General features: G+C 51.1%; 1 protein-coding gene across 1 annotated transcript in view; it reads left to right on the top strand.

Moving 5' to 3' along the window:
* Positions 1-26035, top strand: part of Igsf21 (immunoglobin superfamily member 21) — a 212568-nt gene that overhangs the window by 68278 nt on the left and 118255 nt on the right. Inside the window, exon 2 of the mRNA XM_051171820.1 lies at positions 21286-21398. Within this exon, the coding sequence (XP_051027777.1) occupies positions 21286-21398 (113 nt within the window). The remainder of the gene's footprint in view (positions 1-21285; positions 21399-26035) is intronic.

Genomic DNA, 26035 nt, shown 5'->3' with positions numbered 1-26035 from the left:
TTCATTTGCTATAACCGAAGGCGACATGAGGCACAATATGGGCTCATTGGAGGCCCTGAGAGCCACAGCCGACCCTCCCCAAATACGTTCCCGGAGCTCAGATGCAGCAGTGAAAGAAGATGAAGCCCATCCCTCCCAGCTGACATTCTAGCTGGGGCTTGAAGCGTGTACATAATTGGCCATAAAACAACAGATAAAGTACAGTCAGGCAGAGAAGTCACAAAGAATAAAGCGATTTCTGGGAGAGGGAAGGCAGGTAAGACTCCTAGGCTTGGCTGTCAGGCCCTCTGTGGGGACTTGACATTGACGAGAGAGCAAAGCACAGTGAGTGGGCCATGTGCATAGCTGGGGTGAGGGTATTCTTGGGGAAGGGCGGTAACAAGCACCTGCAAAGGCCCCAACGTGAGAGTGAGCTTGAGGTGGTTGAGGAAAACAATGAGGCCAATGTAGTTGGGATGGAGGGAGAGACAAGAGGCAGGATGTGGTGTGGTGGTTTGACCAATAATGGACCTCTTAGGCTCATAGACGGCAGTGTTTGGGTCCCAGTTAGCAGAACTGTTTAGGAAGGATTAGGAGGTGTGGCCTTGTTGGAGGAGGTGTGTCACTTGGGGTGGGTTTTGGGGTTTCAACAGTCTACACCAGGCCTGTACCCCCACCCCTGTGTCCTACTTTTGAGCTCGATATGAGATCTTAGCCACTGCTTCACCATCATGCTTGCCTGCATATGCCACCATGACGGCCATGGGCCCGCCCTCTGAACCTGTGCTTTCTTTTATAAATGGTTTTGGTCATGGTGTCTCCTCACAGCAATGAGACAGTCACTGAGACTGGGGTCAGGAGGCTGGGAGCTGTCGGGGTCAGAAAAGGCCTTGCACCAAAAGCATGAGGAAGTGAGTTCTGATCCCCAGCACACACACACACACACACGTAAAACATGCTGCACCTGGTGTGACTGCAGTCCCAGCACCAGGGAAGTGGAGACAGGCAGGTCTCTGGAGCTCCTTGGCCAGCCACCCTAACTAAGCAGTGAGCTCCAGGTTCAGCGAGAGACCCTGTCCTAGTTCCTTCTCCTGTTGCTGTGAGAAAATGCACTGACGAAAGCCACTTAAGGGAGAAAGGGGTCAAGGATAAAGCCCATCATGCTGTGGGATTCACAACAGCAGGAGTCTGAGGGAGCTGGTCACATCACTTCTATAATCAAAGACAGAGCAAAGAATGCATACGAATGTTTGTTTCCCTTTCTTCACTTACACAGTCCAGGATCCCAGCCAGGGAATGGTGATGCCCATAATGGACAGGTCTTTCCACCTCAATTAACAGTAATCAAGATAATCTCTCTAAACATGTCCAGAGGTCTGTCTTCCAGGTGACTCTAGGTTCTGTCAAAATGACAGATGACACCAACTGTCACAGACTCAGTCTTAAAATAGAGAGAATGATGAGGTCACCTCATGACTGATCTCTGACCTCCATAAGCATATGCACATGTATCTGTATACATACACACACACACACATACACACACACACACACACACACACACACACACACACACACACACACACAGTAGCTGGGTTGATGTGCAAGCTGTGACCCTACCAGGACTGTACAATATGATGGGAGCTACTTAAAGGCTTGGAACTGAGGCAACACACCCATACTGATGCATCCACAGGCTGCTCCCACTTGGATCAACACTGTGTGCTAGTCCACTATGGCACTGTGGCAAATAGTTGATCCAAACGCCTTCAAGAAGCCCCATTTGTTATCCTCACAGCTTTTGAATCTGTAGATTCAAAGTCAGAGAATGCTCCCTTCAGTCCTCTGCTGTGGGTCTCACAAAGTTAAAGCCAAGGCCGTGTTGTTTCACTGGGTTTTACTGCAGGCTCTTCCACATCCATTGGGGTCACTGCAGAGGTCAATTCTGTGCACAGACTTGAGGTCCCTGTCCTCTTGCTGGCTGTTCATGGTGTGTCCAGAGAGGGTATGTTGGGTCCTTGGACTTTGACTCTCCTCTGGTCTCTTCTTATGTCTCAAGTGGAAGAAAACTATAGACTTGCGAGTGGGCTGGAGCGGTCACATAGGCCTACTATGGCTCTACTGCTGTGCTGGTGTGCATGCAAGTGTGCTTGCCTGTGTGTGTGTGCGTGTGTGCGTGTGCGTATGTGCGTGTGTGCGTATGTGCGTGTGTGCGTATGTGTGCGCATGCTTGTGAGTGCTGTGGAAGCCTCAGATCCTCATCAGGTGTCCTCCTCAGTCACTTTTTAAATTTAGAGTCTGGGATGGTTAATTCTGACAGAATCTAGAACCGTCTGGAAGACAGACCTCCGAGCTTGGCCATCATCTTCATTACTGTTGATTGAGGTGGAAAGACATGCCCACTGAGGGTAGCACCATTCCCTGGTTAGGATTCATGGCATAACAATCACAGCACTACTGGCCCTCATGATGCTTATGGGACCCAGGAAAGGGGCTGAGAATTCCACCTGGACCTGCACCTCAGATGGCCTACCACTGCTTACAAGGAAGGGACCCATACATGTAGAAGTTTCTCTAATTGGAGGTTGAAAATGGCAAATTATGAAGTCAAGACGGCAATGCCAGTTTCTTTTGGACTCCTCTAGTGACTGTTAAGCATTTCTGTATACCGGAGAGTGTGGGTAGTGGGAAAGATAAAAAGAAGGAACAGAAAACATCATCTCATGGGGAAGCTGGGGCCAGATAAAACAGGAGGCAGTCATCACTGGGTAACCACGGGGATCCGTTCTCAACCACAAATGGTCAGGTCCTTTGTATGAAGTAACATGTGCACACCCTCCTGTAAGTTTTACATCATATCCCCGTGACAAGGGTACTTGATACATACTGTGTCAATCAGTGGTTGTTATTGGAGCTGGGGAGATGGCTCAGTCAGAGAAGGGCTTCTCTTGAAAGCAGAAGAGCCTGGTTCACATCCCCAGAATCCACACAAAAAGCCAGGTGTGGTGCACACCGACTCAGCCACTCAAGGAGGTCAAATGGGGTCAAAGGCAGTGCTGTGTGGGCCATTGGCTTTTGGAGTTCTTGGGAGGAATCAGGGCCGGGCTCTTCTAGAAAAGGCAAGTAGCCTATGGGCATGTCCCTAAGGGAAGCTCTTGTAGAGAAAGTGCGGATGCTGTGAATGATGCTAGAAATGTCCCAAGTGCCCACTGGAGGAAGGGAAGGAACTAGGAAGGTATGGCAGAAGTGACCTTCACCTTCCTGATCCAGCAGCAGCCTCTCCACCCAGGGCTGCTGTCACAGTCACTTCTCTTGGGACTGTGACAAACACCTGACACAGACAATGGAAGGAAGGAAGGAAGGAAGGAAGGAAGGAGGGAAGGAAGGAAAGGTTTATTTGGGTCCATGGTTTGAGGATACAGCCCCATCATGATAAGGAAGACATGGTGGCAGGAGAGTGAATTGGCTGGTCACATGACTTCCCCAGTCAGGGACAGAGGTGAATGCTGGTTCTCAGCTCTCTTTCTCCTCTAGATTCAGCCATGGACCCCAGGCTATGGGTGTGATGCTGCCCACACTCAGGGTGGGTTTTCCCATCTCAATGAACCCAATCCAGAAACATCCTCACAGACAGGAATGTTGAGACTGTGTGACCAGCCCAGGAGGCTCCAGGGTGTGTGACCTTGCTTACATGGGGTCAATAGAAAAGAAAGAAGCTAAACTTAGTGACTAGCAGGGACAGAGGTCACTGTCCTCGCGATGGCAGCTGTGGGGACTGAGAAGGGAGTACTTTTTGGCATCACGATGGTCTCGGTGGCTGTCCTAGCGGTGGCCCTCTGGGTGTGTACAAGTTCATCAATGTCACCTGAGACCCATGAACCTTGCTATAAGAAGGTTCTGTCCTACAAGAAGAAGTGGTTAACATAGTGAGAGCACAAACACAGGATGAGTGACATGGTGCTGCAATCTCCAGCACCAGGAGGTGGTGTCCAGTGAGTAAATGAAAAGACTGAGGTACAGAGGAAAGTAACAGAACAAGAAACCGACCTGTTTCCTTCCCACACTGCAATCCCCACCCCAAGCCTGTGACAACAGGACAAGCTAGTCTGGATCCACCCATCACCCCAATATTTGTATACTGTCAGCTTATTGTCCATAGAATTCCAAGTGTCACAGGACAGCTGCTGCGGCTCGCTCTGCCCGGCCCCTGATTTCTCATCTCCAGCCCAGCCTGGTCTACAAAGTTAGTCCAGGATGGCCAAGGCTACACAGAGAAACCCTGTCTCGAAAAACAAAAAAAAACAAACAAACAAAAAAAAAAAGACATAGGCCAAGCATCCTTGTCTGAGCCCCAGGCTGTCGCTAGGAGCAGGCAGCCCGCATGCTGCAGGACATAATCAAATGTCTCCTGCTAACCTGTCCAGCCCACCCTCTCCAGGGATGGCCCCTCCATTCTGAAACACCTGCCACCTGGACTTTGGCCTCTAGCAAGATGAAGTCCGGTGACAATCAACTCGGACCCCAGGCGCCTCCAGTGACAGGCGAGCGCTCTATCATGGAACAAATGTAATAGGTTGATGTTTATCTTGCAGGCTGCGTGCGCTTAATAAAGTATTAATACGGAGAGTAGATTGCTTCTTCCATCGAGCAGGCCGAGTGTGATTGCAAAGAAGGAAGGAGCTGGTGCTCCCTGGAGGAGGGAGTCCCCAGTGGGCTTGTTTCTTGGTGGAATGAACGCTTTCTGTCAAAGGTGACTGCAAAGGACATTTCTCATAACATTTTCAGGTTGTCAAACTACCACATATCCCAGAGGTCCGGATAGCTGCCCCAATGGGAGGTGGGGGCTGATCTACTTGGATGGAGGAGAAGTTTGGCCAGGTTGTGAGAGTGTATAGAGAACTATGGGCAGTCTACATTTCCAGGCCCAGATGGCTGGCCCTGAGCTTGGGACACTCTTTGCTGTGCCAGAGGATCCCTGAACCCACACCCTTGCCTTCCCAGGAGTCTTCTGCCTCCTTCAGTGTTGGGCTTCTCAGCCTCTGCACTGCTGACATTTGGGGCCAGGCGACAGGCACTTGGTTATCTGAGTCTGGCCTGCATCCCGTAAGATATCTCACAGCATAGCTCCCATTCACATCTTTATATCATCTCCAAATGTTCCGTTTGGATCACAGCTCACCCCTGGCTGAGGACTACCCCACTCCAAGGCACTGCTGTGTAGAGAGGAGGGGCAGGACCTCAGTTGACCAGGCACTCAGTCTTGAGAATCTAACTTAGGAGCTGGGCGAAGTGCACAGTGGTGGGGTACTCACTTTAAATCATAAAAGCCTGCACTTGGACCTCATGTAAACATGGGGTGTGGCCAGCGTGTGCCTGTAACCCCAGTGCTGGGGAGGCAGGAGTAGGCTAATGAATCTCTAGAGATGGCTCATCAGGCAGCCTAACTGAATGGTTTCAAAGAGATCCAGGTTCAGTGAGAGACAGTCTAAAAAAGAAAGTGGAGAACAATTGAGGAAGACGCTCGACACTGTCCTCTCGCCTCCATAAGCATATGCAAACACGGACATGCTGAGTCACCCCCAACACACACAATGTACATGTACAAACATGTGCCATGCAGACACTCCACACCCATGCACACTCACGTGCATGCACATACACACACACACACCAGGAATGGGAATGATGCTGCAAGTCAGAAAAACAGACCAATTTTCATTTGGCCATCAGGAAACCCTGGTCACATGAGCTCATTTGGAACAGACACAAGCCACATCTTCAGATCACATCCTAAAATAACGGGGTCAAGGAAGCAGAATTGTCACCAAGCAAACTCTTCAAATTTCCAAGCCTTTGGTGCCAGGATGAGGTAATCCTATGCAATGCCAGTTGCTTTTCTGGGAGGAGGGAAAGACAAAAACATTAAAGAAAGATCCCTTTCCATTGCCCTCAGCTCCAAAGCCCTAGCAATGAATTCTTATATGCTGAAGGACTTCTGTGTTTATGAGGCATTATTATTTAATGTAGGCCTATTTTAAATTGTAATTTTTTCATTAAATTGCCTCATTTTACTTATTAAGACCAGTTTATATCCTAGCCTAGTCTGTGTTTCTTGAGTAATAACTATTTTTCTTTTAAGATATTCTGTAATAAATTATCATCTATATTTTAAGTTTTATTCCAACTTGAAGATGCTTTCCTGTGACTTACCTGTTTGTTCCTGTGCTGTTACATGTGGGAATGAAGGATGCAGGAGAAGGTAGAGGATGCAGGAGAAGGTGGAGGATGCAGGAGAAGGTGGAGGATGGGGGAGAAGGTGGAGGATGCAGGGTAAGGTGGAGGATGGGGGAAAAGGTGGAGGATGGGGGAGAAGGTGGAGGATGCAGGAGAAGGTGGAGGATGCGGGAAAAGGTGGAGGATGCAGGAGAAGGTGGAGGATAGGGGAGAAGGTGGAGGATGGGGGAGAAGGTGGAGGATGGGGGAGAAGGTGGAGGATGCAGGAGAAGGTGGAGGATGCGGGAGAAGGTGGAGGATGCGGGAGAAGGTGGAGGATGCGGGAGAAGGTGGAGGATGTAGAAGAAAGTGGAGGATACAGGAGAATGTGGATGATACAGGAGAAGGTGGACTATGGGGGAAAAGGTGGAGGATGTTGGGGAGGAGGATACAGATGAAGATGGATGATGCATGAAAATGTGGGGGGTGCTAGAGAAGGTGGGGTATCAAGAGAAGATGGAGGATGCTGGTGAAGGTGGAGGAAGCACCCCAGGCACTCTCCAGCCTCTGCTCTGAAAGTCTCCATGGAGGAGTCCAGTGAGGACAATGCAGCTTCTCTGGATCCTTAAGCCACCCAGGACACTTGATCCACCCTCCCTGGAGGCTGCAAATGACCACCCATAAAGCAATCTCATTAGAAGAAGAAGAAGGAGGACACAGAGAGGTCACTAGCAAATGCTAGCTAGCTCCGCCATTTCGACCAAGTCCATGTGTACCAGGCCCAGCCCTGGGCTGCTCACCTGTTTATCTTTCTGCCTCTCCCTTGCCAGCTATAAGAAGCAGAGTCATGGATCTTCACTATGACTCCCTCAGGGCTGCACAGGCCACTCACGGAAGTCAGAAGGTGCCACTGCCTTTTCTCCTTCCTACATTCAAGGTCACCCTCTCTGGGTGTCTCTGACAGACTTCCTAGACAGAGAACCCTCCTCTCTCTTCTCACTCTCACCACTTGTCCTGAGAAATAAGCACATCAGCCCATTTCTCAGTTGAGATAACTGAGGCTCTGTCGACTTGCCCTCTGATAAAGACCGGTCCTGCCTGGCCATCTGTGTAAATAGTTAAGCAGCCTCTCTTCTTTCTTCCTGACTACTCACAGTCTCCCAAAGTCTAGCTGCCTCCCTCTGAGCCTTATGCTCGGCCCCACCCCCGGGACTCAGGCACTGCAGAGCCACCTAGGCAGCCGAGGCAGCTCAGGAGTGCCCTCTGACACATCTGCCTCTGACCCTTCCTCCTCACTTGGCCTGAGATGAAGAGATTGCGGTTCTCTTCTGCGCCAGAGGACATGGGAAAATTCTGGAAGGGAGGTAGTTCACATGAAAGAGCCAGAGAGATGGTGACAGCAGCAAGTCACTGCGTGATGCTCAGGCTTGGGCCTTCAGTTTTCCTACATGAATCCTAAAGTGTCCTTAGAGGCTGGGGAAGCGAGGAGGAGTAGATTTGTTTATTGGCTTGCTCATTTCCTTCTCCTGCCCACCAAGAACCTACTGAACACCTACTGTGTGCAGTGTTGGTGGAAGTCATACAAATACCCAGGCTCCTTCTGTGCTGTGGCCACTTCCTCCTACCCATCATTCTGGTCCTTTCCATCCACGTGGCAATGGTCAGAGGGCCCTGTGGGACTACATATTCTCAGACACAGGCCTGGGGGCTGCATTGTCCTGACTAGGATGTGATCACATGACCGAGCCTAACTGCAAAGGAGGCTGGGAAATGTTCCTGGCTGAGTACTGGTGTGAGTACATGCGTGTGTGTGTGTGTGTGTGTGTGTGTGTGTGTGTGTGTGTGTGTGTGCGTGCATGCGCGCCTGTAGACACAGAGCAGTCTGTGTGGGTTAGGAAGGCACTAACACGGAGTAGGCACACGTCCAAGAGAGGCATGAGGATCCCAACATTAACTTGGGTCAGAGAGCCTGGCATGGGCATAAGGCCACAAGGTCTGGAGAGGACCAGGGGTGGCAGCTGAGATCTGCAGGCATCTGTGCCCTGTAAAGAGTTTCCCCAGGCATCACCTTCCCAGGCAGACACCTCAGCAGCAGGATGGAATGAGGAAGTGACACCTACTCTAGACTCAGTGTCTCCTGTTCGTAAAATGGGAAGGGAAGTCCTTCACTTTGGCTTCTGTGGGGAGACAAAGAAGCCTTAGGTGTCTGTGAACAGCCCCAGGGCCTCCTTATTAATAGTATAACTACATCATTATCAATAATGAAGCACAAATTAATAATAAATAAACAAACTAATGATAAATAATATATACACCATGAATAATACATTAATATGCCCAGGCTTCCAAACATCTATTGCCTTTGACGATGGGGGACTTGATGAGCTGGCTGGAGATCATAGGTTGGGGGTTCAGGCGAGGAGGCCTAATTATGGAGGCGGGTCCAGGGCATCAAGGATGTCCCTGTAAGACTGACCGTGCTTTCGTCCCCAGGGGCCCTGGGCTGAGCTGAACTTCTGCTGGGACATCAGGAGCCTAGTGGGGTAGGGTGTACCTTCTCTTCTGGATATTTTTGCCTAGAATAAAGTTGAGGTAACAAATACAGTGGCCAAAAGGGCTGGGATGTGGCTCAGCTGGGAGAGTGCTTGCCTGGCATGCCTAAAGCCATGGGTTTGATTCCTCATATTGCATAAGCCAGGCCTAGTGGTTCAAGTCTATAATGCCAGCACTTGGAAGACAGAGGGGAGAACATGGCAAGTTCAAGATAAACCTCAGCTTCATAGTGAGTTCGACCAGCGTGTGTGTGTGTGTGTGTGTGTGTGTGTGTGTGTGTGTGTGTATGTGTGTGTGTGTTGCGGGGAGGGGGCATTATAAAGAAAATAAATGAAGAAAGCAAAAGCACTAGGCTTTACAGAATCAAATAGTGTACACCGGGTCAGCCAAAAAGGAAGCTTGAAGAATGTTTTTGTTCAGCTGTGGTTACATCTACTTGGAGATGGAATCTCACTATGTAGTCCAGGCTGCCCTTGAGCACACAACTCTCCCAGCCCTACCTCCAAAGCGCTGGGATTACAGATGTGTACCACCATGCCCTGCCCACCCAGTTTGTCTTGAGTTAGCCAGTAGCTGCAATGCATGAAGGCACAATGGGACATGCACTTGGCCTTGTGAGAACAAGTAGTTGGCTGTGGGAGACAAGGTGGCTGGCTGGAAAGGGTATGACCATGCTGTGCACTGGGGTCAAGGTAGATGCTGTGGGGCGGGGAGCAGGGGGAGGATAGACATTTGTCCCAGATTTAATAGGCTTTGTCCATGATAAAGACGAGATGTGAGTCAGGGTATCTCTAGGGCAAATAGTGTCTTCGCTACACCTGAAAGCATGGGGAAGTGTGGATGGATCGGGATGGGAAAATGTTTATCGAGGCAGAGGAATGGCAGGTACAGTGATCTATTCACTGATGGAAGCCTGTTGTGTCTAGGAATGTCTAAGTAACTCAGAGTAGCCAAGGCTCAGAATGAAAAAAGCAGAGAGGCTGACAGAGGGCTGAAGGTGAGGCGGGCACCTCAGCTGAGCCTCCCTGGGGCCTTGGCTTCAACTCCAGAGCACAGGACCCTGTCAGCTCACCAGCTGCTCCCAGCTACACAGGTCATGATGGCCCATGCACTGTGTGTGTGTGTGTGTGTGTGTGTGTGTGTGTGTGTCTGTCTGTCTGTCTGTCTGTCTGTCTGTCTGTCTGCCTACATCACTCAGGAAGCTGGTGGTGTCTAAGGATGGTATGTCCAGTGAAATTCATGCAGGCCCTGTGGGGATGCCGAGTGGGCTACTGTGAGCTCCTAAGAGGGGACCATCAGTCCCGTGTAAACGGAGGCAGGGAGGGTGTGACCGAACCCACCTAGCTGAAGCCATGGAAGGAAACCCCACAGAAGGAAGAACAGGGTGGGGGTGGAAGCTTGGGAGACCTCCTGCGGGATCTGGGGGGAGGGTTCAGCTAGCAGATGCTGGCTGTGAGACTGATTGAGTTGGAGGGGCTGGGAGAGAGGAGCTCATCAGGGACCCAGTTGGCCTTGACAGATTCTGAACTTGATCCTGAATTGGAAGGCAATGGGGCGGGGAAATTGAATGACATTAACCAGAGACCGGGCATCAGTATTTGCATTTTAGAACTATCTGAAGTGAGTGAGATTAACAAATCTGCAGGTTGCAGAGAAAAAAAAAAATCTGCATTGCAGGGTCCTGGGAAGCAGCGTTCCCAAACTGAGGCTGAATGTGGCAGAGGGAGCATGAGAGGCAGTTTTGGTCCATCCACCCCCCGACACTGACAGACGGGTGCCTTTCCACTCGGGGGGGGGCTCCCTTTTCTTTTGCAGTCAGAGACAGTGGTCAGGGGCACATTGTGAGTCCACCTGGAAGGGCATATTTCACAGACCCCCATGTACCTGCCTGTAAGGTGCGCTTGCAGTAATTGGTTCCCCGTAATAATATTTATTGCGACAGTAATTACGCAGTGCAGGAGCCCGGGGAGGCTGTCGGTGGCTCTGCAATGTGACATTTATCTTCATGAGATCGGGGTGACCTCATTTCCTCATGAGTGGTAATGCATGGAGCTCTCTTGGTGCCATGTGGACATAAATCCAGACCCTCAGCCAGGGAAGGGGCATCAGGAGTTGACATGGCCCGGATTCCCTTGTCCCATGCCCCACCAGCCTTAAATTCAGCAGGTGGAGAGGTCCAAGGACCACCAGCCCACATGTCCCCTTAGTTTGAGTCACAGTATAATCCCCGCTGGTTTCCCAGAGTCTAGGCCTCTGAGCTGTCTGTAGCACTCTGCAGTCACTCACCCAGAATGGGACAGAGAGAATCCCTGCCCACCAGGAACCCCTCATCTGGTGGCAGACACAGTCCCTGTCCTGAGGTGGAGAAGCTCAAGCTGCTTGTCTCCCTTTTCTGGCTCGCTTGGTAGCAAAGACAGATGGTTCAGGTGACCAAAGTCGTCAGTCGGGAACTGGCTTCCAAGGACTGTGTCTCAGGAATGAGCAGAAGTTGACTGCTTCTCTTTGGGTGTGAGTGCTCCCACAGGCTTGTGTGTTAGATGAGTGTCCCCACAGGCTCATGTGTTGGGTGTTAGTGCTCCAACAGCCTTGTGTGTTAGGTGTGAGTACTCCCACAGCCTCATGTGTTGGGTGTGGTGTTCCACAGCCTCGTGTGTTGGGTGTGAGTGCCCCATAGGCTCATGTGTTGGGTGTGAGTGCCCCATAGGCTCATGTGTTGGGTGTGAGTGTTCCCACTGGCTCATGTGTTGGGTGTGAGTGCTCCCACTGGCTCATGTGTTGGGTGTGAGTGCTCCCACTGGTTCAGGTGTTGGGTGTGATTGTTCCCACAGGATCATGTGTTGGGTGTGAATGCCCCATAGGCTCATGTGTTGGGTGTGAGTGTTCCCACTGGCTCGTGTGTTAGGTGAGAGTGCTCCCACTAGTTTAGGTGTTGGGTGTGAGTGTTCCCACAAGATCATGTGTTGGGTGTGAATGCTCCCACAGGCCTGTGTGTTGGGTGGGAGTGTTCCCACAGGCTTGTGTGTTAGATATGAGTGTCCCCCACAGGCTTGTGTGTTAGATGTGAGTGCCCCCACAGGCTCATGTGTTGGGTGTGAGTGCTCCTACAGGTGTGGGTATCTAAACACCTGGTCCCCAGATGGTGGCACCATTTGGGAAGGTTGTGAAAGGGAAGTGAAGTCTCACTGGGGGAAATGAATTTTTGAGGACAGACACTGAAGTTTGATAGCCCAGCCCCACTTCCCAACTCTGACAGTTTGAATGAGAATGTCCCCTATAACTTTCTTCGGTCCCTTCTTTCTTTGGTGGCCCTGTCTGGAGAGGTTTAGGGGGTGTGGCCTTGCTTAGGAAAGTCTGTCATTTGGGGTAGCTTTTGAGAGTTCAGAGGTTGGAGCCAATTCCAGCTTGCTGTCTCTGACTCATGCTTGTGTTTCAAGATGTGGGCTCCCAGCAACCTGCTCCAGCCACCACGCTTGCCACTTGCTGTCATATTTCCCAGCCGTGGTGGGCTCTTATGCTGTGGAACGTAAGCCCCAAAAAACTCTTCCTTCTAAAAGTCGCCCTGGTGTTTTCTCATAGCACAGAAAATGAGTGCTGTACTAGCTGCGGACACACTGGAACCACCTGCCTGAAGCTCCGGCCCCATGCCTGCTCTGCCATGATGGTAGACGCTCTCAAACTGTGAGCCTAAATCCACCCTTCCAAAAGCTGCTTTGGGCAAATATTTGGTCATAGTGATGAGAAAGCACAGGTTTTTAAATGCTGAACCAACTTGTTGCAGAGTCTTGACACAAATACTTTATTTTAAAACACTCAGCAAAGAAATACAGGATATAAAGAACCAAATGGAAATTATAAAGATTTAGTTTTTGTTTTTAGGTGTGTGTGTATGTACATGTATGTGTATGTGTTTGGGTGTGTGTGTGTGTATGTATTTGTGTGTGTTGGAAAGTCTTGAAACAAATATTTTATTTTAAAACACTCAGCAAAGAAATATAAGATATAAAGAACCAAATGGAAATTATAAAGATTTGGTTTTTGTTTTTAGGTGTGTGTGTGTACACATATGTGTATGTGTTTGGGTGTGTCTATGTGTATGTGTTTGTGTGTCTATGTGTACGTTTGCATGTGCGTGTGTGAGCAAGCACGCTAATATGACTGCAGGTGCTCCTGGAGACCAGAAGAGGACCTCAGACCCCATGGAACTGGAGTCACAGGTGGCTCTGACGTGGTCAACATGGGTGCTGGCAGTACAAATGAGGTCCTTAACAGAAGCAGTATGCACTCTTAAATGCTCAGACAACTTCCCAGCTCCCAAATAAAAAATCCTATAACCCCTTCCCCTCAAAAAATACAGTATAGCAGATCATGGAGATGGAGAGTAACAGAACAGATGAGATAAGCGAACTTGAAGACATCAGTAGAGATGCCATTGAAGCATGGGGGAAGAGATGGAGATACACATGGCTGGTTGCAGGGGCGCCAACACAGCAAACATGTAAAAGTGAGACAGGCGGGGACATATGTTTTGGAGAATTAAACAAGGGCTAGGAGTTAGAGAACGACAGGGATGCGATTTTATATGCTGTCATGTCAATAGAAAGACCTCTCTAAAGTGAAGATGCATCAACAGAGAAAAACTAAGGCGTTGGACCATGTGGGGAAGGCCCCATGACCCTGAGGGGTGGAGGCATCATGGACAAAGGCCCTGGGGTGGAGGCATGGTGAGTGGACTCAGAGATCAACAGGGCTTCTTGTGTGGAGAGGGCAAGAAACAAGTTGAGGGTGTGAGGGTTAAAGTCAGAGTGGTAGGCAGGGGCAGAGTTGGTGCTAAGGGACCAATTGAGAGGGTGCTACAATAGAGCAGTCATTGAGAGGTGGTACCAGGTCCAGGGAGGTAGTGATAGAGGAATGAGGCAGTTGGACTCTTGATGTAGTATACAGGGCATCCAGACCTTGCTGGCTCCCCAGACAAGAGGAAAGGGGTATATAAGGAAGAAGCAGGGTGCTTGAGCAACAGGGGAAGCACCCCATCACTTAAGTACTACACTGTGCGGGTGTAGAAGGCATTCAAGCCATGTGCCAGGTCATGTTGCATCTTCTATTGCCAGGGGTAGGTACAGAGGGTGAGTGCGTCTCTCTGGGCAAAGGCTCCTGGCATGGGCATGAAAGAGAGAGCATGGAGCCAGGTGCTCAGTAGCAAGAGCTACCTGCAAAAGCTGGACCATATCCGAGATCAAGGTTGCTGGGCATTACAGGGCAGCATTTGAAAAACCATAGCCGCTCCATCTGTCGCCCTGGGTCTGCTGGCCTGTAGTCACCCTCAGGTAGCCCCAAGTGCTCCCTGACCCCAGTGTGTCCTGCTGAAAGCTCTTCCTGGGCCACTGCTGGTGAGTGTCACTGCCTGTCCCCTAGCTTCCATTCTGCCCCCTGCTTCCTGCTGACCCATGGCCATGTTGTAAAGCATCCTGAAGAAGGGAGCCTGGTGGGCAGGTACTCACCATCCAGGGTTGGTTTTCTCCTTGGGAAGGAGTTCTTGGCCTGCAGTCATGAGAGGGTTCTGGGTGCTCACATGGCATAGACCTGTCATGGAAAGTATGATCAGAAGCAGGCTAGAAGACACTTGAGGGTGCAGGGGGTCTTGCCTTGCAGGGGCAAGGTGCTTCTGGTGGCCCCTGGGACCTTGTCCTCTCTGACAATGGGACAGTCAATGGAAAAGACCATTCACTTTGTCCTTGTGAGATCTCCAAGCCCAAGTGATGGCCACAGCCAGTTTGTGTTGTCGTTTGATACAGGATCTCATGTAGCCCAGGCTGGCCTTGAACTCACTAAGTACTAAAGATGACTTTGAACTTCTGTTTCTCCTGCTTCCACCTCCTGAGTGCCAGGGTTGCCGAGCATGCGCACGTCCCTGACTAGAGAGTGGCCCTGTAGTAGTTTACCTAGGGCCACTCAAGGACCAGGTGGAGAGACGGCGATATGACCAACGCAACAGCTTGTAGACATCTCTTCAAGTTTCTGTACACAAAGCCCCTCATCCTCGGGCATGGATCAAGCTAATGTTGGCCATGCTTTGGGCACCCTTGCTGACTCATCCCCTGTGGGGTGAGGCCAAAGCCAAGTCCAGTCACAGCTTTGATGCTTCTAAGCTTCCAAGGAGAAAAATCTTCAGTCACCACCCCCTGAGGCAGATGTGTGTGACCTAAATAGCCCTGCAATTTGCTAAATGTATCCTAACCCAGTCTGCCTATGCACTGTCAGAGAGAAGGGGGAGCGATGGCAATGTCCGGTGAAGAATTGCTTAGTTAGGATGGAACTAGCTCTGTTCCCAGTCCACTTGATACTGTGCTCAGCAGGACTCAGGCATCAGAGCTGACTGGCAGTGAATTTAATGCCCACCATCACAGATTCTGTCTACCATTGGTGTCTGAGTAATTGGTGGATACACTTGTCAGACAAGTGATGAAGGATGCGCAGGAAGGAAGGTAGCCATGTGCCCCGGCCAGGTCTCTGCATCCAGATCAGCTCAGGCTGAGCTGGCATCTGAGAAGGAATTCTACAGAGCAGAAAGGCCCTTAAAAACCCCTTGTTTCATGAATGAGGAGACTTGGGGCCAGCTAGAATGTGCCTGAGGTCCCCAGAGCTGCTCCAATAACAAGGCTGGGATCAGATACAGTTCCCTGCACCCTTCTCTCTGTCCTCAATGCCCTAGACTGGTGGAAGAGCCTGTGTCCCCAACCCTACCTGCTCATCGGCCTCTATCCCACCCATGTGCAGCCCAGGTTGGGGTGTGAGGGGGTGCAGTTCCACAAGGCCCTTTGACACAGATCCCAGGGCACGGACCATATGAGCCCCACTGTATCATCTTCTTTTATGCTGTTGTCCAGATGTTGGCCTCTGTCTTACCTTCCCAGGACTGACCTAGAGGGAGAAGAGGCCAGCGGCCAGAATGGTTGGTTTCACCTCCCACGGGGACAGTAACTGGGCAGAGTGAGGCCCATACCTGTCTTTCCTGATTTGAACTTGATTGATCTGTGATTGCATCCCACAGGAGGAAACAATCCCACAGAGGTCCCATGTCCCACCCAGGTCTCTGGGTGGGAATGATGCTTGGCCTGGCCCTGCCCTAGCTGTGTGCCTGGTCTGAAAGCCACCTTCCAATAAAGATACACTAGCAGCCTAGGAAGTGCGAATTGGGGGTAGGCAGCCCATGAGTCTTGGTGGGCCTTATTAAGTCATGTGTCTGCTCTGGGTAGTGTCAAAATGTGGGAGGGAGAGATTGGCTTTAAGGAAGTCAGATAGATCTGGGTTCGAAGCTCAGTCTGGCTGCTGCTATCCACGTCTCATGGAACGAAGTGCTTCACAGTTCCAAACAGCAAAACCTGTGTCATCAGAGGCATGAGAAGCCAAGAAAGCCAGACAATCAGCCCTCTTAACCATTCTGTTTCAGTGCTCTGGGGATAACCAGAAAGACAGACAAACAGACAGACACACGGACGGGCAGACAGTCACACTCCAGCACGATTTCCTTGTGACTTCCTACAAATGCACATATTGCTGCCCCACCTGACAAAAACAATGAGGACCAAGGCTCTGGGCAAATTAGAAAGAGTTCTACACAGGGGATCTACCTGTGGGAGCGTGGAGTTCAGGACTCTAGCACCCAATGTGCCTGGACTGGGGCTGGCAGGGACGAGGGGGTGGGGGGGGGCGGCAACCAGGAGTCTGGGAGAAGCCCTGGCTCTTAGGGTAGCTGACCTTCTGCCTCTCACTTGCCACAGCCTACTCTGCTCTACCCATATGGAGCTCTGCCAGAGACTTGCTCCAGGGTGTGGAGTGGTGGGAAGAATTCCCTACCACAGCCCAAGCCAGGAGTCCGGCACACACAATGCTCCCTCCACCCCACCCTCCCACCCCCGCCCCACAAGGCCTCTGTTGCCCTTGTGTCCTGTTTGGCATGCTGTCCTCCGTGGCTCCTACGTTCCATAATTTCAGACTTCTCAGAGAAGCTTCCTGGGAATGGGAGGTCCTGTCCTGAAGGCTTCTCCTCCATTCCTATCCACGCATTGCCCTGATAGATCCTCTCACCTATCACCATGTGATGTATTTTCATTGATAATCCATGATGGCTTTGTCTGCTAGACCATCAATTCCATGATGGAGAGAGGGGCTGCTGTCACCAGGATGTCCTGTCTTGGTGTCTTATCCTGCTGCTGTGTGATCAAATACCCCATCAGAAGCAGCTTAAAGGAAAGGGGTTTTTATTTATTTCAGCTCCCTTTTCAAGGCACAGTCCATCAGGGTAGGGAAGTTGAGGCAGCAGGAGCTTGTAGCTGCTTGTCACCCCCCCTTCAGGTCAGAGGAAAGCAATGGATACTCACATGCTAGTGTTCAGCTTGCTTTCTCTTCTACAGCCCCAGCTGGATTCTCTGCCTACGGAATGGTGCCGCCCACAGTGGATGGGTCTTACCACCTCAATTAACATAATCAGGATAAAGCCCCACAGACATGCCCAGAGGCCTGTCTCCCAGGTGATTCTAGATTCTGCCAAGTTAACAATTAGTACCAACCGTCCACAAACCCCATGACCAAGGAGGAACAGGTGTCATTGCCTTGGCCAATCATTTCTCAGAAGTAGTTGGCTGCAGACATTGATGGCCTGAAGTGGGAGTCAGAAGTGCTATCTTGGTGGACTCCAAGGAAAGCCACCTGAGAGAACCACACCCAGTGCATCCACTTCATGCACTGCAACTGTTGCGGCCCCACCTCACACCTGTGCAAGAGTCTGGTCTCTGTCATACCCAGGGATTCCCATTGCTTCTAACATATGCTGATGTTGCTCACATTTCAGCGCCATCTCCAGATCTGTAACTGCCCTCACTCCATCCCCCACCCCCAACTCTCTCGAGTCACAGCAGCAAATGATGGTCCTCCATCCCCTTGGCCAACTACCCCATCAACTCACTCATGCAAGAACACAGGCCTTTCCTCCTCCCACCTCTGGTTGTGAGCCTATCACCTACCTGGCCTGGTGGTGCAGCTTCGATCTAAACTTCAAAAGTGGGGAAGCCAAGAAAGAGGGGTGGATGATCAAGCTATGTCCAGTGGGATCGGTAACCGCGCCGTGTGATTCCCTCAGTCACACCTCACCCACCCCTACGTGGACAACATGCCTTTCTGTTCCGCCCAACACTGTAAGTGTTGACAGTGACAGCTCTTCTTGAGAACCGCCATGCTGGATGCATGTGACACATTTAGCTAGTGTCTGGTGCATAACGTGTTTACCATGTCATACAGGTTTGGCTTGCCCAGGAGCCCGTCAGTTTCTTGAGGTCCTTCTGGCTGAAGGCGGCCTCCTTGTTGGTCACAATTTGGGACCTGGATCACATAAGCTGCACCCAGCTTCCCTGCTCCCCCTTAAAGCTCCCCCTCAACTCCCACCGTATATGGTCCCAAGTGACAAGCACATGACAATGATTCTTTTTTTCCTCTACATGTGTCAGAGGACATGGTTGCATCTGTGCCACCCTGCTTCTTAGACTCTGGCCCAGGTCTTGTTCAAGGCACATGGGAACAAATGTGTTGTAAGACTGGCCTTGCAGTGGTATGGTGGCTCGAGGGCTCGCTACACACATGACTTCAGCTTACATTAGAGAGAGCCCCAGAGTGAGCCCCTGACTTCAACCCACGCTCTGGAGCTGCGGCCATGCAGGTCCAATTCAATTCCCACTTCCACATTGATCTCTGAGGTCCACTCTTGTTTTTGCCTCTCAGAGTGTTGGGCCCATTAAGCTACATGCAGGGGTCAGGCCCCTGGGGCTCGATCCGCTCAGGTTGCCTGCACAATTGAAATCCCAGCCCATCCTGGCTGCTTTTCTCATTAAGATGATTGGGCTGGATTGATCCAGTCAATCAATAGGCGGACATCAGCAGTGGGAAGCCGATCAAATGAGCCTGGGTGATCGGCCCCAGAATGAAGTCCCCGCCAAGCTGCAGTGGGCACGTGGCCCTCTGAGATGGAGGTGGGGAGGCAGAGGAATGGACTGGAAGTCTCACTGAACTGTGTGGTGGTGTGGAGGCAGCAGCACCCTCAAGGTGTGGCTGCTCAAGACTCCTTCCCAGCTGCTCAGTCTGTAGTCGGCTCCCCCATCACCTAGCAGGGGACCTCTCCCTCACCTCCTGAGTATCTGGGCATGTGGGGATGGGAATGACAGTGGTGGCATCCCAGGGTCTTCTTCCTGGGAATAAATGGCTTTGAGAGGGTTGGGTGTGCCAGATCCCAGTGTGCCTCCGGGACCCGTGTGGGGTCAGTAACAGCGAAGGGGCCTCCCAGGCAAAGTGGTTTGGAAACACCGGGGTAAGTGAGTTTCCCTCTTCTGTGGCCCCTATAAGCCTCCTGTCACTTAATCTTATGCAGGCTCATGTTTGAACACTTGGCCCTCAGTGGGTGATGCTGTTTTGGGGATATTTGTGATAGCTTTAGGAGACAGGGCCTGGCTGGAGGGAGTGGGTTTCTAGAAGGGGAGCCTGGAAGGTTACAGCCCTGCCCCACATCCAGCTGGAGCTCTCTGTTTCCTGGTCAATGTCATGCAACAAGCCGCAGCTGTAAACTATCACCTCAGTGGACTCCAGTTCCCCCGCCATGAGGGACTACACCCTCTTAGACCCGCAGCCAAAATGAACCCTTCCTCCATCATGTTGCTTCTGCCAGGTGTTTTGAGCCACATTCAATGCATCAGCCAGGTACAGGGCGCTACTCAGAAGTGGGAGGAGCCCAGTGTTGGAGCCCAGCCTCTTCCCTTGGCCTCAGAAGGTCTTAAATTTTTATTTCTTATTTGTATAAACAAAGGTTTCCATGAGGAAACTACACCTTCCATAAGGTGGAAAGCATGGCATGTTGCAGGTCCAAAGCTTGATGACGATTTCCTTCGGGGTGTCTAGCCCCCACTTATTCTCTTTCCTTTCCCACTTCTGGGTCCGACCTAATAGCAAGTGAAACCTTTTGGAAATGCATTAACTGAGCCATCTGTGAGCTTCTGCCAACCAAAGCGCTCAGCCGACTGCCAGGCGGCATCTGAAGCCCATGGTGACAGTTCCCCCCACCCCTTTGCTGTACCTGCTCTCTGATGTCTCCACCAGTGTATTCGAAAAGTGCCCTGACTCATGACTTTCCTTGACTCTGTTACTATAAACACGTCATGAAACTGCTTCCATGTTGGACCATAGAATTCAGGGAAACCCAAATCTGTGATCCCAGGCCATGGTCACCCATAGTTGGCTTCAGAATAAGTGATCTCTTATCCCATTTGAAGCGAGAGTTTCGTTTTTTTGGGTCAACCTTATTGTGTGTGTATCTGTGTGTGTGTGTGTGTGTGTGTGTGTTACAAGTGTCTGTGCCTGTGTATCTGTTTGTACATCTGTGTGTGTATATCTGTGTGTGTATATCTGTGTGTGTGTGCACATGTGTCTGTGTGTATCTGTGTGTGTATATCTGTGTGTGTGCACATGTGTCTGTGTGTATCTGTGTGTGTGCGTGTGTGTGTGTGTGTGTGTGTGTGTGTGTGTGTGTACGTACATCCTATGGTGTGTGTGGAGGTCAGAGGTCATAGAACAGCTTTCAGGAATCTTTCCTTTTTAAATGGTTCATTCTGGAAACTGAACTTGGATTGTCAAGCTTTCAGGGCAGTGCTTTTAGCCACTGAACTGCCTCGCTGGCTCTCTGTGGGTCTTGTAGATGGAGGTCCTACTTTCAGGGGAAATTCTTCAGTAAGGGCTACTTATGGTCTGGGGTCTATGGTCTGCCAAGGAGGTGGCAGAAAGGAAATGCCAGTGACAGGGAGGGAATGAGATTGGCCCTCTCACCACGGGCTAAGGAGGGAGCAAGTGGCCTCCACAGAGAAGGGCTTAGACTTCCTGTAGCTTCTGCCTTCACTTCTCTATTGCAGGTGGTGGTCAGTGTTGAGACATGGTATTGTTAGGTCCCCAGGGTCCGACTCAAAGAGTTGAAGACTTGCATAGAAACAACAGAGTAGGAAGGGGGTTGATTCACAAGCAAAGCGGAAGTACAGGCCGAGAGAGCAGGCTCTGACTCGGTCACTCCAGAGGAGGCTTTCCTCTGCTCCTTTTGGGAATCCAGGAAGAGGAGGGAGCTGGGTGTTGGGATGGGGTCGGGGGTAGTTTTCTGTTTTGACATACAGGCTTAGACTATGGAAGCCTTTATTCACGTGAATGTCCTTTCCCATAATGCATTTTGTGCATAGGCATAAGATGATAAATAGGGTTCTCCCCTTCTAAGTCCATTCTAGCATAGGTCGCCTTTATTGCAAGGATCTAAAACCAGTCCAGTCTGGATGGGCTCACTGTCGCGAGTTTCAGGAAGTGTTTGGTCACCAGAAGGGAATTGCTAAAAATAGCTAGGGCAGAATGGCTTACCTTTGCACTACGTGGAGCTTGGCGGTGTAGTTCAGTGTAGGTGGGTGTCCCAGGCTGCTAAGCTACCCATCATGCTTACCTAGCTCATGCCCTGTCTCCTTCCCTCCACAGGATATCTGACAGTCAACATTGAGCCTCTTCCCCCGGTGGTGGCTGGGGATGCAGTGACCCTGAAATGTAACTTCAAGACAGATGGCCGCATGCGTGAGATCGTGTGGTACCGGGTAAGTGGCTGTTCTCTGTGTACTAGGGCTATGACCAAGTCCACAGGCAAGTTTGCATCAGTCCTGGCCACCCCTAATCTGCTCTCTGGCCTCTTCTGTACCTCTGATAATCCCAGGAATCCATCAGTACCCAAGTAAAAGTTATTGAGAAGGGCATGAGCCCTGGGAACGGCGTGCAGCTGAGAACAGTGCTGATGTGGTTCTACCCAGGACGCTTTGGCTATGCTCTTGGTGTGGGAGAGAGGAGGACAGAAAGACTTCCTGTCCTTAGGATTGCCTTTCAGCTGGGCGTAGTGATGCGCAGCTCAACACGCCAGAGGCTGAAACAGGAAGTTTGCTAGGTTTAAGGCAAGCCTGGGCTACATAGTGAGGGTCTGTCTCAAACAAGCAAAAAAGCACATTGCATTTCAGAGATTTTCTGCCACTTACACTTACTGCACAAGACCCAGCCTGGCACCTGGCACCAGGTGTCTAGGCCTGAGGAGTAAAGTGGCTCAAGATGCACAGGCATTACCTGTCCAGGGTGCCAGTGGTGACAGCAGGGCATCACCTGTCCAGGGTGCCAGTGGTGACAGCAGGGCATCACCTGTCCAGGGTGCCAGTGGTGACAGCAAGGCATTACCTGTCCAGGGTGCCAGTGGTGACAGCAGGGCATCACCTGTCCAGGGTGCCAGTGGTGACAGCAGGGCATCACCTGTCCAGGGTGCCAGTGGTGACAGCAGGGCATCACCTGTCCAGGGTGCCAGTGGTGACAGCAGGGCATCACCTGTCCAGGGTGCCAGTGGTGACAGCAGGGCATCACCTGTCCAGGGTGCCAGTGGTGACAGCAGGGCATCACCTGTCCAGGGTGCCAATGATGACAGTAGGAAGGACAGCTTTGGGTCTTGGTCACAAGAAGTCATTCCAGCCATTGATGGATGAATCTCTGCGGGTCTAAATGGGGTATCCCAGCCTGGTATCCCCTTGAGGGGCAGGGGTTGGGCTCCAGGGAAGGTGCAGCTGGCTTGGAGGCTGGTCTGTGAGAATATGCCCAGGGACGCCACAGACAATTCCTCTCCTGGGATCCAAGCCAGGGGCGGGCATTATTTCCTGGTAAAGGCCAAGACTGTAAACATGTTCCTTTCTGCCAACCATAGAACGTGAATCACAGCTCCTTCGCACTGTTTGGGGACAATGTGTGAATGATAGGGCACGCCGAGTTCCCAAACACACTGTACATAGAAACCAGCAACTTGAATTTTGTATAATTTTCTTATGTCGCAAAAATCCCTTCTTCCCCCTTTTTTCTAAGAGAAGAGTGAAAACATTGCTTTGCTCATGGGCCCTGAGGAAATAAAATGTGGGCGGGAGTATACTCCTACCTCGTGGCTAAAGATTCCTAGTGGAAAGCATTCCGTAGGGGCAGGTATGAGGCTCACTGGGTAGAAGGCTTGCCTGGCACATCTGGAGCCCTGGCTTTGGTCTCTAGCGCTCTATAAAACCTGGTGTGATACACACCTGTAATCCCAGCACTGTGAAGTTGAGGCAGGAGGATCAGAAGGTCAGAGACATCCTTGGATACTCTGCCTGGCACTCACCCACTGAGCCTGGAAACTTGGCATGACAGAAGAGGAAGCCCAGGGTACCACAGTGCTCCACCCAAGCTGCTCTCTGTCACCTTTCATCACTCACATGCCTTGCCATCCATCCATCCATCTTGAATTTCTGTCTTTGATTTACCATTTGCTGATGAGCCTTGTTTTGTTGGCTTTGCCCTTGTTGCTTTTAACCCAAGCCTACCTTCCATCTTGCGTTATAACAGTTCCTACATGGAACCAGCTCTGGTGGCATCCACCCGCACCCTACAGGTGTGAGCTGCGCACTTGAACCCTTGATACCCAGTCTTAGGAGGAGAAGGAGCCCAAAAGGCCCAGACAAAGTCAAGGCCAGCATGAACCTTGCCATGGGCTGTATCTTCTGTGGAATCATGGCCTATGGGGGCTGCTTGGCTGTTAAAAAAAATGCACTGTAAACACTGAGGGACTGAGACAAGTTAACCCCACCTCTGGCTGATACTGGGGTCACACCCTACCCTCCTTCGTCCCTGGGTTGAATCAGAGGCAAGAGAGAGAAGGAGGTGCCTGTGGCCTGATAGAAAGTGTCCCTGGGACTGAGGGTGGGATGGAGTCAGAGAAGGGAAGAATCCAGGGTCCCCATAGCCCTCCACTGCTCTCCCAGCATTCAGCAAGCCAGAGGAGATGACAGACCTGAAGAGACAGATTCCAGAGGAGAGACAAGCCCAGCCGAGGTGTCCCTGTGGCTCCCTAACTGAGTCTTTAAACTAGGTGGAGGCTTCCATCTCCCTTCTGCCTAGTCCAGCCTACCCCCTACACTGACTGCTTAAAGAATTGGTTACATTTCTGACAAGTGTCAGGCCCTCTGCATGGGGCTATGGTAGGCTACACTAATTTATCTTATTTCATTTCACATCCTTTGACTGAAGGCGCGCGGGGGGGGGGGGGGGGGGAGATGCAGATGTATGCAAATCACATGCAAATTGCCCACTAGAGCCAAATGCCAAGCCCTTTTAATTCTGTAGCTGGACAGGGTGGTGGCTCAGCTGTCTGGTTGCTCTCCTTGGGACCAGAGGGGCCCCACGTGCTCTGCCTGTGTTGAGGAGGGTGGAGCCAAGGGCAGAAGGAAATTCCAGGGCTCCTCGCTGCCAGCTTTCTTTCCCTTTGACTGGTGCTGTTTTGGCCTCCCTCTTTTCCCTAGAGCCAGCTGAAGAGAGAGAGATAAGAACTGACCTACCCAGGTAGAGGCTCTATAGGATCTGAGGCTGGACAGGTCTTCCAGAAGGAATGGAAGAGGCAGCAAGGAAAGCCCTAGCCTTCTTCAATGGACAGCCCCCCCGACACACACACACACACCAGACTAGCCCCCTCAGCCTGCTTCATCTCTCCTCTCCTCTAGGAGCCTGGCCACAAACAGCAAACTGCCCAGTGCCTTTTGTTTTCAGGCCCCTGTTGCTTCCCTCCTCCTTCTTCCCCATCTCCTGAATGAGCTTACAGAGCTTAGAAAGAGATGAATAGATCCCACAGGCCTAGCCAGGCCAGGGCCTCCATTTGCTTCCAAAGGGAAAAGCAGAGGCATTGTGAAGGGCCACCACTGCCCCGCTGGCTCAGCCCACTGGCCTCAAAACAGCCCAATGTATGTGTGTTAAGTCCTTGCAGCTCTGCTCTGCTCTAGAAAAGTATCCGGGGCAGTAGATCACCAGTTTTCCCAAGCACAGAAGCCTGAGTCAGTAGCTCAGTGGTAGAGCACTTGCCTAGCATGTGCGAGTCTCTGGGTTCGATCCCCCTGGAAACACACACACACACACACACACACACACACACATACACACACACACACACTCACGGCTTTTCCTAGCATAGAGAATAGATTGGTTCTTTGGGGGAGAGTGGGGAGCCAATAGTAACCCTATCTGGCCTCTGGCTAGACACCTGGGGATACCTAGAGGGAAGGCTATTGGGGAAGGAGCCAGAATTGGCATACCTTGCCTGAGGTCTGGATAACAGGCAGAGAGTTCAGGCCAGTTTGGTGATGATGCCAAAAACTATGGGATAGTATTAAGAGAGCACAAATGATCAGAGCATCCGCACTCCCTTCCCCATGCCAATCCGCATCCTCCATGTGGCTGTCACTGGTCACGCATGGCCATTCTGATTTAGATTAAAGAGCAAAATGCTTTCCCCATCTATCCAGACAAGCCATTTCCAGCACCCACCGCACAGAGATGGTGGCATCGGATTGTAGGAGAACGGACACAGAGCACTCCCGTCTCTGTGAGGGTCTGCTGGAACTCAGAATGCCTCTGACACTCAGAGCTCCTCCCAACCAGGGCCTCTAGAATATCCTGTGCTTGTCTGTCAAAGGAACGGCGCTGCCTATTCACGGAGTCATTTCCTGGCAAACTCACGCCACGGTGAGTTCCAGCAAAGTGAATTGTATTGATTTTGTGACCTATCATCGTTACAGCATGTGTGTTTTTGGCGAGGACGGGTGGGAAGAAGGAAGCTGTTATCCCTCTTAAAATACATTTGAACACGTAGTGAAGTCGAGGGAATGGTCAGGCCTGGGGTCTGTCAAATTCCTGTGTGCCCCCCCGGGACTTTTCCACTACTGCATGGGTTCATCGCCTAGATTGGAGTTCCCTAGTCTGCATCTGCAAGCCCTGGCCCGTGATTCCTTTTGTTTTCTCAGCAATGTACAACAGCTGGTAGGGTAGAGGTGCAATTCCATACATGGCCAATAGGAGCTGGCCATCTCATATCCCGTCTATCTCAGGGCTCAAGGAAGAACTGTAGACACTTGCCACACAGAAAATGTCATTTTGTCCTTCCTGTCCACTGGGGTCATCTTTAGAAATAAGATGAACGCTAACCTGAGTGGCTGACATTATTGTGTCATTCCTGGGACTTGAGTACAGGGTCAAGGGCTTTCCGTTTCAATTTCACGCTGTCACTGTGAGGCAAATAATACTGTGAATCCTGCTTTTCAAGGGAGGTGACCAGGGCCATTTAAAATACCAGCTCTCAGGCCCTATTGCATCCCTCAACTTCTCCAGAAAATTCTAGACCCACCCTCCTCTGGGC

The sequence above is a fragment of the Acomys russatus genome, chromosome 29 (genome assembly GCF_903995435.1).
Source record: "Acomys russatus chromosome 29, mAcoRus1.1, whole genome shotgun sequence".
Classification (NCBI taxonomy): Eukaryota; Metazoa; Chordata; class Mammalia; order Rodentia; family Muridae; genus Acomys; species Acomys russatus.
This window is presented reverse-complemented; position numbering and strand designations above follow the sequence as displayed.